This window comes from Pteropus alecto, unplaced genomic scaffold (genome assembly GCF_000325575.1).
Source record: "Pteropus alecto unplaced genomic scaffold, ASM32557v1 scaffold43, whole genome shotgun sequence".
Lineage (NCBI taxonomy): Eukaryota > Metazoa > Chordata > Mammalia > Chiroptera > Pteropodidae > Pteropus > Pteropus alecto.
This window is the reverse complement of record NW_006435764.1, coordinates 7,494,258-7,505,607: the sequence shown is the minus strand read 5'-3', so window position 1 is coordinate 7,505,607 and position 11,350 is coordinate 7,494,258. Positions and strand designations below refer to the sequence as shown.

At 44.5% G+C, this 11,350-nt stretch overlaps 1 protein-coding gene and 1 non-coding gene across 3 annotated transcripts in view; one reads left to right on the top strand and one right to left on the bottom strand.

The window, feature by feature from the left end:
* ASRGL1 (asparaginase like 1) overlaps positions 1–11,350 on the top strand; it is an 18,800-nt gene that overhangs the window by 3,443 nt on the left and 4,007 nt on the right. Inside the window, exons 2-7 of one of the 2 annotated variants that reach the window (XM_015588784.2) lie at positions 236–436; positions 6,182–6,324; positions 6,788–6,945; positions 8,991–9,109; positions 9,811–9,921; positions 10,314–10,556. In XM_015588784.2, coding sequence (XP_015444270.1) covers positions 236–436; positions 6,182–6,324; positions 6,788–6,945; positions 8,991–9,109; positions 9,811–9,921; positions 10,314–10,519 — 938 coding nt within the window. In that variant the 3' untranslated portion in view covers positions 10,520–10,556. Of the gene's footprint in view, positions 1–235; positions 437–6,181; positions 6,325–6,787; positions 6,946–8,990; positions 9,110–9,810; positions 9,922–10,313; positions 11,100–11,350 lie in introns of those variants that run through there. The other variant, XM_006911216.3, reaches the window with a different exon arrangement.
* Positions 7,182–7,300, bottom strand: LOC112479303. The gene has a single exon (XR_003046154.1). It is a non-coding gene; the product is annotated as a 5S ribosomal RNA (ribosomal RNA).

Genomic DNA, 11,350 nt, shown 5'->3' with positions numbered 1-11,350 from the left:
CCAGCCCGGGCCGGCGCGGCAGGGAGAACGCGGGAGCCAGGGCGACGCTCTGGGCTCTTCTTTCAAAGTTCAACCCGAGCCGCCGCATTTCCCCGCTGCCCCTTGGTCTCAGGAAATTGCACGAACTGTACACCCTGCCTCCTCTCCCGGAGCAGACTTTGGACCTGTCCTCAACGGCCCCGTGCGGATTTCCTGGGCCCATTTGAAATGACGTTCTCGTCTTCCTGATCCCTAGGATCCGTCGACATGAATCCCGTCGTCGTGGTCCACGGCGGCGGAGCCAGCAACATCTCCAAGGACCGCAAAGAGCGGGTGCGCCAGGGCATCATCCGAGCCGCCACCGTGGGTTACAACATCCTCAAGGAGGGAGGGAGCGCAGTTGACGCTGTGGAAGGAGCCGTGACCGTCCTGGAAGATGACCCCGAGTTCAACGCAGGTAAATCTTCACTGCAGCTAGTAAGGGATGCCTCATCAGGTTAAGTGTCTCCCCGCAAATAAACAGAACCTTTGTGAAGTGCCAGTGAATCTAATCAGCCTTGTGGTAGAACTTAAAATGCTGAATAGATTTAATTTTTCTCTTTTTCCCTGTTGACCAAGGCGCTTTAAGAATTTTTAAATCCATCTATTCACCCTATTTTCTTTCACCTGCTTCCTAGAATTCACATCCCAAGAGGCTTGCTTATCACATCTTTTTGTGGAGGGGTGGGGATAGACTACATACCATAAAGCGGACCCATTGTAAATTCTGGAAAATGTGTACACCTGTATAACCAACCCCACCGCAATCAATATTTAAAACATTTCCATCACCCATAAAAGTTCCTTCATGCTGCTTTTCAGTTAATCTTCCCGTATAATCCTCAGCGCCAGACATCCACTGATCTGCTTCTGTCACTCTAGATTAATTTGCATTTTCTGTACACGCAGTCATACAGAGCATTCTCTTGTGTTTTCCTTCTTTCAATTGATCCTTTTTTAGAGTCATAATCATAAATACTACGAGCGCCTACTATGTACCGAACAATAGTCTTAAGAAATTTGCGTGATTAACTCATTTAATCTGCACTATGGTCCTGTGAGTTAGGTATATTTATTATGCTCATAAGAAAACTAAGGGCACAAAAAAGATTAAGTAACTTGCTGGAGGACACTCATTTCTTCTTTATTTTAAAATGGAAAACCTAAGATCTAGGGATTAAAATACTTCTTGGAATTATACCACCCACCCAACAACTGTTAAGGAAAAGAATTTCAGGAAATTTTAAGCAATTAGTCATGAAATATTTACTGAGTGCCTTTGCTAGGCACTCTTTACCACTTACGCAAAATTTCACAAATCGGGCCTGACCACAGAATGAGGCATTACTGCATTTCTATGGTGTCGACATAAGAAACATCCAGACCTGTAGTGAATTTTTATAAGTTGATTTGAGCCAAACTGATGACAACTGCTGGGAAGCAAAGTCTCAACTGACTGAGAAAATGCTCCGAGAATGGCAGTTTTGCAACTTAAGTTATCCATTTGAATCAAAGGAGGAGACAGAAGGAGGGTTCCAGGAAATCCACTGGTGGTAAATTAAGGGGGCAAAGAAATCTCTGGAATGGGATAAAAAGTGAAAAAGCAAAGACACTTCTTTTACATTGGTGGGAACAGGGTAGATAAGAGTCAACATTTACAGCCCATGGAGATGGAGGGAGGGGCAAGACAACAATGAGGGGTTCTATGGTCTGCGCTCTGGTGCATGGGTTCTGCCCTGAGGGGTCTGGAAAAGGCAGTTACTCTGACATTTCAAAGATGCGTTAGATGCAAAAAGCCCACAGGCTCCTTAAGGTAGAGCAAGGAAGCTACAGGCCTAGGACGTGACTACCTGCCGGGACCTGCTCTTAGTTAGGAATTTTTATGATCAGACCATCCTCTGTGGTTACTTCAGTCTGAAGTTTGTAAGGCCGGTCATGCTGGCCTCTCATGAGCTTGTCAGGTTTCTATGTGGCCCTTTTTCTATCCACAATGGTTGTTTGTTGAGCCAGAATTTACTAACTGCTCTCCCTTGCCTGCAGGAGGAACAGGCCCCCGTTTCAGTAGGGGGACTTGTTCAACTATATGCCTGTTAGTCAGGACCCTCGTGGCTGACAAACCCCCACTTATTCACAAAGAACCTCCATTTGGAGCGGGCGGTTCTGGTCTCCCACCCCCTCGACACTAACGGGATCGATCAGTCCTCTGTGTGACCTGGGGAAGTATGAGGATCAAAGGTTGGGACTGGGCGGGAGGACATGCTGTCTACTGAGCTGTTTTCCTTTTGGTTTTTCGCAGCCGAGGTCAGAACAAGCAAACAGTATTTCTGGCAGCCTCTGCGGTGACTCTCTAGAATAATAATTTGGGAACTTGAGACTAAGAGCTGACTCAGGGTAGTTACTGAGTTAGCCGGCAATAATTAGCATTCATGGCCCAGCTTATCCGAGTAACTTATAAAAACATTGTCTTTATTTACATCGTATTTACATTTCAATCTGGATTTCACTTTATGTTTAAAGCTTGTTTTGATAATATCTAGTTTACTAAAAAGTTGTGCAATAAGTAGTTTAATTATTAGAACCCAACACTGTAAAAATTGAACTTTTATACAAATTCGTAGTTGAGTTCTACTTATACATATCTCATAAATCAAACTTCAGTATTCATATATTCTCATTAGTCATTGCCAGAGATAATCATGTAATGTAATGGCTAGGTGGAGAGCCAGAGGAGAGAAAGAGCTTTGGGGGGGATCGTTTTATAAACTATTTAAATGTCTAACCAATGTACTGTATACTTGAAACTAATAACAAAATAAATTTTTTTAAATTGAACTCTTAGAGTGATGGAAATATTCCTTAAAGACTTCAGTTGGCAACTAAATGATGACCCTTTCCTTTCACTGGAGTCAAGCAGTACTTATACAGAACTTTAACTTGTGAATTTATTCCCCCTACCATCCAATTTCATAAGCTGTCAAAGAGTCTTGGAGATAACAGGATATTTATGTACTCATCCTCCCTGAAGTACCAGATTGAGAACCCACTAGCCTAATACTATGTCAATTTAATGGGTTTTTTTAATACAATAAAATTCCCCCTTTTTTAATGTACAGTTCTATGAACGTGATAAACACAAAGAGTCATGTAACCACCACCACAGTCAAACTATGAAACAGTTCCATTACTCAGGAATTCGCCCATACTGACCTTTGAGGCCACACCTCCGTTCACCCCAGCTCCTGGCAACTTATGTGTTTTCTGTCCCAATAGTTCTTGCCTTCTCCAGAATGTCAGGAATGGAATCATACATATTTGTAGCCTTTTGAGTCTGGATTCTTTATCGAGCATAACGCAGTGGAGGGTCATTCACGTCCACACAGTATTAGTAGTGCATCCTTCTTTGTTGAGAAATATTCCAGCATGTGACTATACCACAGTTTGGGTCATTTGCCAACTGAAGGACATGTTCAATTTGGACATGTTCAAATCACCGTAAACATTTGCATACGAGTCTTTATGTGAGCATAAGTTTTTATTTCTCTTGCGACTGCTGGTCATATGGCAAGTGTATGTTAAACCTTATTTGAAACCGCCAGACTGTTTTCCAAAGTGGCTCCAATTTTCATTCCCAGCAGCAATGGATGAAAGTTCTGATTACTCTCTATCTTCACTAGTACTTGGTGATATTGTCAGTATTTTTTATTTTAATAATTCTAATAGGCGTACTGTGGAATCTCGTTCTAGTGTTAATTTGCATTTCCCTAATGGCAAAAGAGGGGTATTTTAACAGCTTTTCAAGTCTTTTGTCTATTTCTTTATTGTGGATTTTTTTCTTACTGAGTTTTAAGAGTTCTTTATATATTCTAGATGTAGGTCTTTTATCAGATATGTGTTTTGCTGACATTTTCTCCCACTCTGTGGCTTGTCTTTTCTTTCTCTTAACAATGTCTTTCAAAGAACAGATGCTCTTAACTCTGTAGAAGTCCAATTTACCAATTTTTTTTTAATGGATCATGCTTTCTGTATTATATCTTAAGAAATGTATGCCTAGCCCAGGGTCACAAACATTTTCTCTTATATTGTCTTTTAGAAATTTTATAGTTTTAGGTTTTATATTCAGATCTCTGATTCATTTGTAATACATTTTTGTATGTGACGCTAGGTATGTACCAGGGTTCAGTTTTCATGTAATTGTTCCCACACCAGTTGTGGAAAAGGCAATTCTTTCCTCGTTGTCTCGCCCTTTTACCTTTGTTGAAAATCAGTTGCCTTTATACGCACGGGTCTATTTCTGGACTCTGTTTTGTTCCTTTGATCTATATGTGTCTTCTTTTACCAATACCACACTGTTTTGATTACCATAGTTTTATATTCAGTCTTAGGTAGTAAGAATCTTCTAACTCTTTTTCTTTTTCCATGATTGGTTTGGCTATTCTAGTCCCTTTGCCTTTCCCACAAATTTGAGAGTCATCCTGTCAATTTCTCTCAAAAAAATTCTGTTAGAATTTTTATTAAGGTTGTAGCGAATCTATAGATCAGTTTAGAGAGAATTAAAATCTTAATGATACTGAGCTTTCCAGTTCAAAATCATAGTATATACTTCCATTTATTTAGGTCTTTGATTTTTTTCATCAGTGTTTTGTAGTTTTCAGCATACATACCTTATATTTTGTTAGATTTATACCTAATTATTTCATGTGTTTTGGTGCTATTGCAAAAACTGCTTTTTTAATATTTCGACTACCAATCGTTCATTGCTAGTGTATGAAAATGCAGGTGATTTTTTTCATATACTTATTTGCCATCTATATTTGTTACCATTGATCTTTATTGGGGTGTCTGTTAAGATCTTTGCGACTCATTTTTTAAACAAGCTGTATTCTTATTGTTGAGTTTTAAGAGTTCTTCGTGTATTTTGGGCAACGGTCCTTTATCGGATATGCCTTTTACAAGTACTTTGACCCAGTTTGTCGCTTGTCTTTTCATTGTCTTGACAGTGTCTTTCATAAGAAGTTTTCATTTTGATGAAATCCGCTCAACTTCTTCTTTCATGGTTCATGACTTCGGTGTTGTATCTAAAAAGCCAAACCCAAGGTTATCTAAATTTTCTCCCATGTTCTCGTCTAGGAATGTTATAGTTTTGCATTTTACATTTATGTTTGTGATCCATTTTAGGTTCATTTTTGTGAATGGTGTTAAGATTATATCTAGATTTGTTTTTGTTTTTGTCTTGCATCCGGATGCCCAGTGTTCCAGCACCGATCATTGGAAAGAATTATCTTTGTGCCATTTCATTGCCTTTCCTCCTGGGATTCTCCCCCCATTCCAGTGTCTGTGGGTTTCCCCACACCACCGAGCAATTCTCCGACACCCGCTGAGTGTCCAGCAATTCAACTCAGTTCTGACACTGTCTACACCCCTAATTTGGCGTTAATCCCATCCAGTATTTTCCATTTCAGACTTTTTTCCATCTCTAGAAGCTTTGTTTGAGTTCTTTTCATATTTTCCTCCACGTTCTAGAACATACGGAATGTAGCTAGAACAGCTTTTAACATCCTCGTCTACTAATCCTATCATTTGTGTCATTTCTGGATCTCTTACCATCGATCGATCTTTGTTTCTCCTCATTATGGGTCATATTTTCCTGTTTCTTTGTGCGCCTGGTCATTTCTTACCGGATACCAAACACTGTGAATTTTACCTTGTTAAGTTCTGGATATTTTCATAATCCTTTAAACATTCTTAAGTTTTGTTCTGACCCCATTTTTATGGATGAGGAAACGGTCACATAGCAGTTAAGACTCGCTGAATTCGTAGGCATTATTTCGGCAGGGAAAGTTGGAGAAAGGATTCTAGTGGTAAAGAGAACAAACAGCACATGCCAAAAACACAGAGTAACGAGAGCTTATGGTACAGTCAGGGAAATCTAATACTTCAGTAAAATGTAGTCACTGAAGGAGAGGAGAGGAAGCTGGAAAAGCGAGTCAGAGGCCTGGTCACAAAGGACTTCATCGGAGGCCAAGTCAGATTTTTGTTTTAAGAAACGTTCCTCTGGCAAACGTTCCTCTGGGGCGGAGGATGAGCTAAAGCAGGCCGCTTAGAGGGAACTCGGAGGCCCTTTCTAAATGCTTAATTCTTGCTTTCAACTCCTCGTTGGGTTCAGGTTGTGGATCTGTCTTGAACGTCAATGGTGAAGTCGAAATGGATGCCAGTATCATGAATGGAAAAGACCTGTCTTCGGGAGCTGTGTCTGCAGTCCGGTGCATCGCAAACCCCATCAAGCTTGCGCGGCTTGTTATGGAAAAGGTATACGTGACCGAAGCATCCTCTTACCTAAGGAGTCGTCCCCACTATACTTCAGTGACTCAAACGGGTCTGACTGTGGGGAAATCCTTGAGATCACTCTTCTCCTAAAATTATATGAAAGATCAGAAAGAATGTTAAATTGCTCAGGTGAGCCAGGATTCTCACTCCATCGATGATGTAGTTTGACTAGTAATCACTTGACCAGCGATAACTTTGTTTTCATGTTATCTACCTGTATTTTCTTCAGCCTCCTCTCAACACATGTAACATTACACATACACACCGAACAAACCGAGGGTTTAGACCGGTTCTTTTCAACATTCAGGAAAGCAAGCCGGTGAAATTTTCATTTTTGAGGCTTTGTACCCAGAGCGAAGTAATTATTTCCACACAGTTGGAACAGTTAAAAAGATTCTAACTTTTTCAAAAAACAAACTGTTTTTCCATCTCTTTCTGGTTCAAGACACCTCATTGCTTCCTGACTGACCAAGGTGCAGCAAAATTTGCTGCAGACATGGGGATTCCAGAAGTTCCCGAGAAGCAACTGATAACAGAGAGAAACATAAAACACCTAGAAAAAGAGAAGAATGAGAAAAGTGCTCAGAAAACAGACCAACAAAAGTAAGTATCATCGATGGCTCGCGTGCTGAGTTATTCAACTGCGAAAGCGCGACAAGTATCTGATTATCCACATTTCTTAGATGAGTTTCAGTTTTTGAACAGAATTATTCACATTAAGTAATGGAAAAACTGCTCTTTCGATTTTTTTTTTTTTTTTTTAGGCGAGGCAACCCTTGGTTGACCTCACAGATTGCAAGGGCCTTGTCAGCTTACAATACCTTATTTTTTATTTTTCATGCCTGCAGCACCTGGTCTTCCTAGGTGGTCTCCCATCCAAGTACTAACCAGGCCCAACCCTGCTTAGCTTCTGAGATCAGACGGGATCAGGCTTGTTCAGGGTGGCATGGCCGTAGACAAGTCTTTCGATTCTTAAATTTAACCTTGTTTATCACTCCTATGGAGAGTAAGCCAGACGAGGCGGAGAGAGTTCCCTCTCCAACGTGATTTCATAGAAGAATGCTTCGTGTTAATGTGTTAGCTCTCTGGTTAATGTGTTAGCTCTCTGGTTAATGTGTTAGCTCTCTGGTTAATGTGTTAGCTCTCCGGGCGATCAGTTTGTCCTCTCAAAGAGGATAAACAGGTCCTCTGTCACCTGATGCACCCTGTGAACTTATTCAGACACTCCTCCATTCCTCATATAAGGTTGAATTAACCATGTGTTCTGCGTTACAGTTTTCTGTGATACAGATTTCAAAATCTCAAATAAAAGCTCCCTTACTTACAGCAAAACTTAAAAAGTAAAATTTGACTATGGCCTAGGAATTTATAGTGGAATGTAATCTATTAACTTGGCATATTTTTTTAGATTTCTGCTATGTAACCAGAGGTGTATTTTAGTATCACCTAGGAAGCTTTTCAAAATACATATGTCCGGGCCGCTTCCTGAAAGAGTCTAATTTAATTTAATACATTCAGAGCGGAGAGGCCAGGCAGGTGTACCAGGACAAAGTTCCCCAGGTTAAGAATCCGTTTTTGCGAGATTGGCCGCCTGTCGGTAGCCACTAACTTTACCAGGGGTGCTGTCGTATCTATATGCTAGAGTCGCAGGGATGGGGTTACCTCAGTGGTTCATATGCATTTTAGTAGATGTTGCCACGTTGCGGTCCAAAAGTTGTGTAAGAACACACATCCCCGCCAGCCAGCACCGCTCTTAGACACAAGCCAGCGGGGCTTCTGCCCAGGGCCCTGCGCTTTGCAGGATCCTCATGTCACATGTACCCCCAACAGCTGGTCCGTCACAGACACATGGGGCTCCTCCGTCGCTCAGCAGTGGCACAGCAGGACCCACGACCCTCATTCTCCACTCTTTTGACACCATTTATCCCCCAGGGAAACGCTTCTGCCCGTCTCTTGCTCTCTGTCCTTGAAGCAAAGGCCACCAGATTCTGAAGGTGTGTGGACCATGCCGCTCCGACATCAGGAGGGACTCTGTCCATTTAGTTTACTTCTGTGTCTCATCACTTACAAAAGTGCCTCCAATGTAGTTCATTATAGAATCCAGATGGTGGTTTTGTGGCCGTTATTGTGCAATTTCTTCAACATTTTTACTTGACATTTGGTAACAAAATGCTAGGGGGGAAATGACCTTACTTCATCTTTACAGCCAGCCCCACGGAATAGGCACAGCGGGGTCTGGATGGGCAGCATCAGCGTCACCCAGGAGGTCTGGGTCCCACCCTGTACCTACCACCTCAGGATCTCCGGGACAGTCCCGGGGACCCGGGAACTCTCAGGCACACTCAGCTCGAGATGCACGCAGTTATTTTGTCCCCCATTTTATAGATGGGGAGAGTAAGACGATGAAACGTCCCTCAGTCAGTCACACAGCCAGAAAATGGCGTTGCCGGGACGGCACGTGCCTTTAAAGCCGAGGCGTAAAGTGGCGTCGAGCAGCGTGACTGACACGGAGAGTAAAAGCAAACAGGACCCAGCAATGTCACGTCCCGTACCATGTGGCAATTTACAGGGTATCGTGCCGCACTGTCACTTGGTCGGGAATGTTTCCCATCTCCAGCCTGTCACTTTTTTCCATTTATTTTTGGCAGAAACTTGGGAACTGTGGGCGCCGTCGCCTTGGACTCCGAAGGAAACGTGGCTTACGCGACCTCGACGGGGGGCATCGTGAATAAGATGGCCGGCCGAGTCGGGGACACGCCGTGTATAGGTAGCCTCGGCCGTGACCGCGGCCCCCGCTGTCCTTCCCCCGCCGTCAGGTTCTCCATCTCTGTTCTCTACCCCTCTCTTCTTCCTTCCTCTTTTTGGTGGCAGTTTCAGAATTTCTGGGAGCGGCAGTTGGCCTGGAAGGACATCTCTGGGATACTGCTTTGAGAGGGCGTTTGGACCTCGTAGGCACCCTGCTTTTCCTACGTTGCCTGTCTCGGGGAGAGAGGTGGAGATAGGGGACGCTAAAGTTGTCCCCAAGCTACCCGCAGTGCCTCTTTCTTCTCTCTAGCCCCAACTGCAGGATCTGCAGACTTTCTCCCAAAGGCTTAAGCACACAAAACCTCTCCCCAGGCATGGATGCAGAGTCATGAACTAAGAAAGCCGAGAATTTGAGTTTTCAGTTATTAGATTTGAGGGGCATAAAAGTGCCACACTGCCACTATAGAAATATGACAAGTTAAAATGCTGTCTACAGTAAGCTTGAGGCACACTGATTCTTGGGAGTGGGTGAGCCGTGGAGTCGGGTGTGGTTCAGTCTGTGCAGACTGGGTAGATTAGGGACAAAGGAGTGGCTGCTAATCCAATCCTCGTCTACATTTCGGCACTCTTTGGCGATTAATCTTTACATAGCATTAGACTTGTGATCTGTGTTCGAGTTTCTTGGCGATTGCCCAGTTAGAACCAGTCTCCCCCTTTGAGCAGGATCTGGAGGTTATGCTGACAATGACATTGGAGCCATTTCCACGACGGGGCACGGGGAAAGCATCCTGAAGGTGAATCTGGCCAGACTCACGCTCTTCCACAGAGAACAAGGTAGGTGAGACGAGTTCATACTACCTGGAGACAGGTACGCGGAAGCTGTCGGTAAACAGGTGGAGAAGTGTCTGAAACCCTTTCTCGTTTGCCGTAGATGTTGGCAATAGTTATTTTGACTCTTCCCCGCCTTCCGTTAGGATCTAGAATAAGAGAGCGTTTAGAAGACCGTTTGTCGCATTTCAGTAGGGAGACTTTGAGCATGGCTATGGGAGAAAAGGCAGCTCCGCTTAGGCTGGTGCCAGGAGGGCCTTGGGTGGCGGGGGTCCCTCTGTGAAGCACTCAAACAGACATCATTTACCAAGCATCTTTGTTTACCTCGCTTTGGTTTTCCGTAGTGCAGACGATTTTTCCATCGATTCCTTTCTTGTTCTCTTGTTTCTTGCGTTCAGGAAAGACGCTGGAAGAGGCCGCTGACTCGTCGCTGGGTTACATGAAGTCGAAGCTCAAAGGTTTAGGTGGCGTCATCCTGATCAACACAGCAGGAGACTGGGCAGTAAAGTGGACCTCGGCGTCCATGCCCTGGGCCGCCGCCAAGGACGGCAAGCTGCACTCCGGCATTGACCTTGACGAAACCAGTATTGCTGACCTGCCCTAAGCCCCTGGGAGATCGTGTGCTAGGTGCTAGCGTGGAGGTAAAGTGCAGCTTCCTGACGTGGAGACTTAGCTTAACCAATTAGATCTAGAAATGGAAAAAGCCTACAGTCTGTCACTCGTTTCGTTGCCTTGATCAATAAGCACCCGAATGTGTGGCGAGGGGCGGATTCCACAGTGACAGAGAAATCACAGCTGGGGGCCGCCGGGCTTGCTGGCGCCTACGACTCAGGTCGTTCAACGAACCTGCGTTGTGACGACTGAGGTGCCCGTTGCTGGGCTGACCCAAGCCTCATCTCTCCCTGCCCTTTGTTTCCCAAAAGGCCGGGGTCTGAGCTCCCGCAGATTGTCCTGAGTTTCCGGTCAGTGGACTGACCGCATCCTCCCAGACCTCGTTGCACAGATACCTCCACTTTAAGAATTCTTTCACTTTGTTCACAAAACAAAGAAACCACAACAACCCTCCCTCCCCACCCCATCACCCAGAAATCCCCAAGCAACCAACCAACGAAAACCCAGCTGGTCTCCGTCTCCCTCGTTTCCTTCTAGAGAGTCGCTCTCCTAAATAAATACCTTAAGCTCGATGACTGACTCCCATCGCCCTTTTTCTGGCACAATCCCATCCTCGGATGGCCCGAGTCTCAGCCTTGCGCGACCACACGGCTCAGGCGGGCTGGAGGCCATACCCCATAGCGGTCCAAGGGTGGTACCGGACCTTCGAAACGGCCCCCACGCCAGATCGGCCACAGCCGTGGTCCAGGGGTCATCGACGTGCGTGTGCCTCCGGTGAGAGCGCAGCCCCCCTCCGCCGCGGCCCCCTCCACCCGGGCCCCCC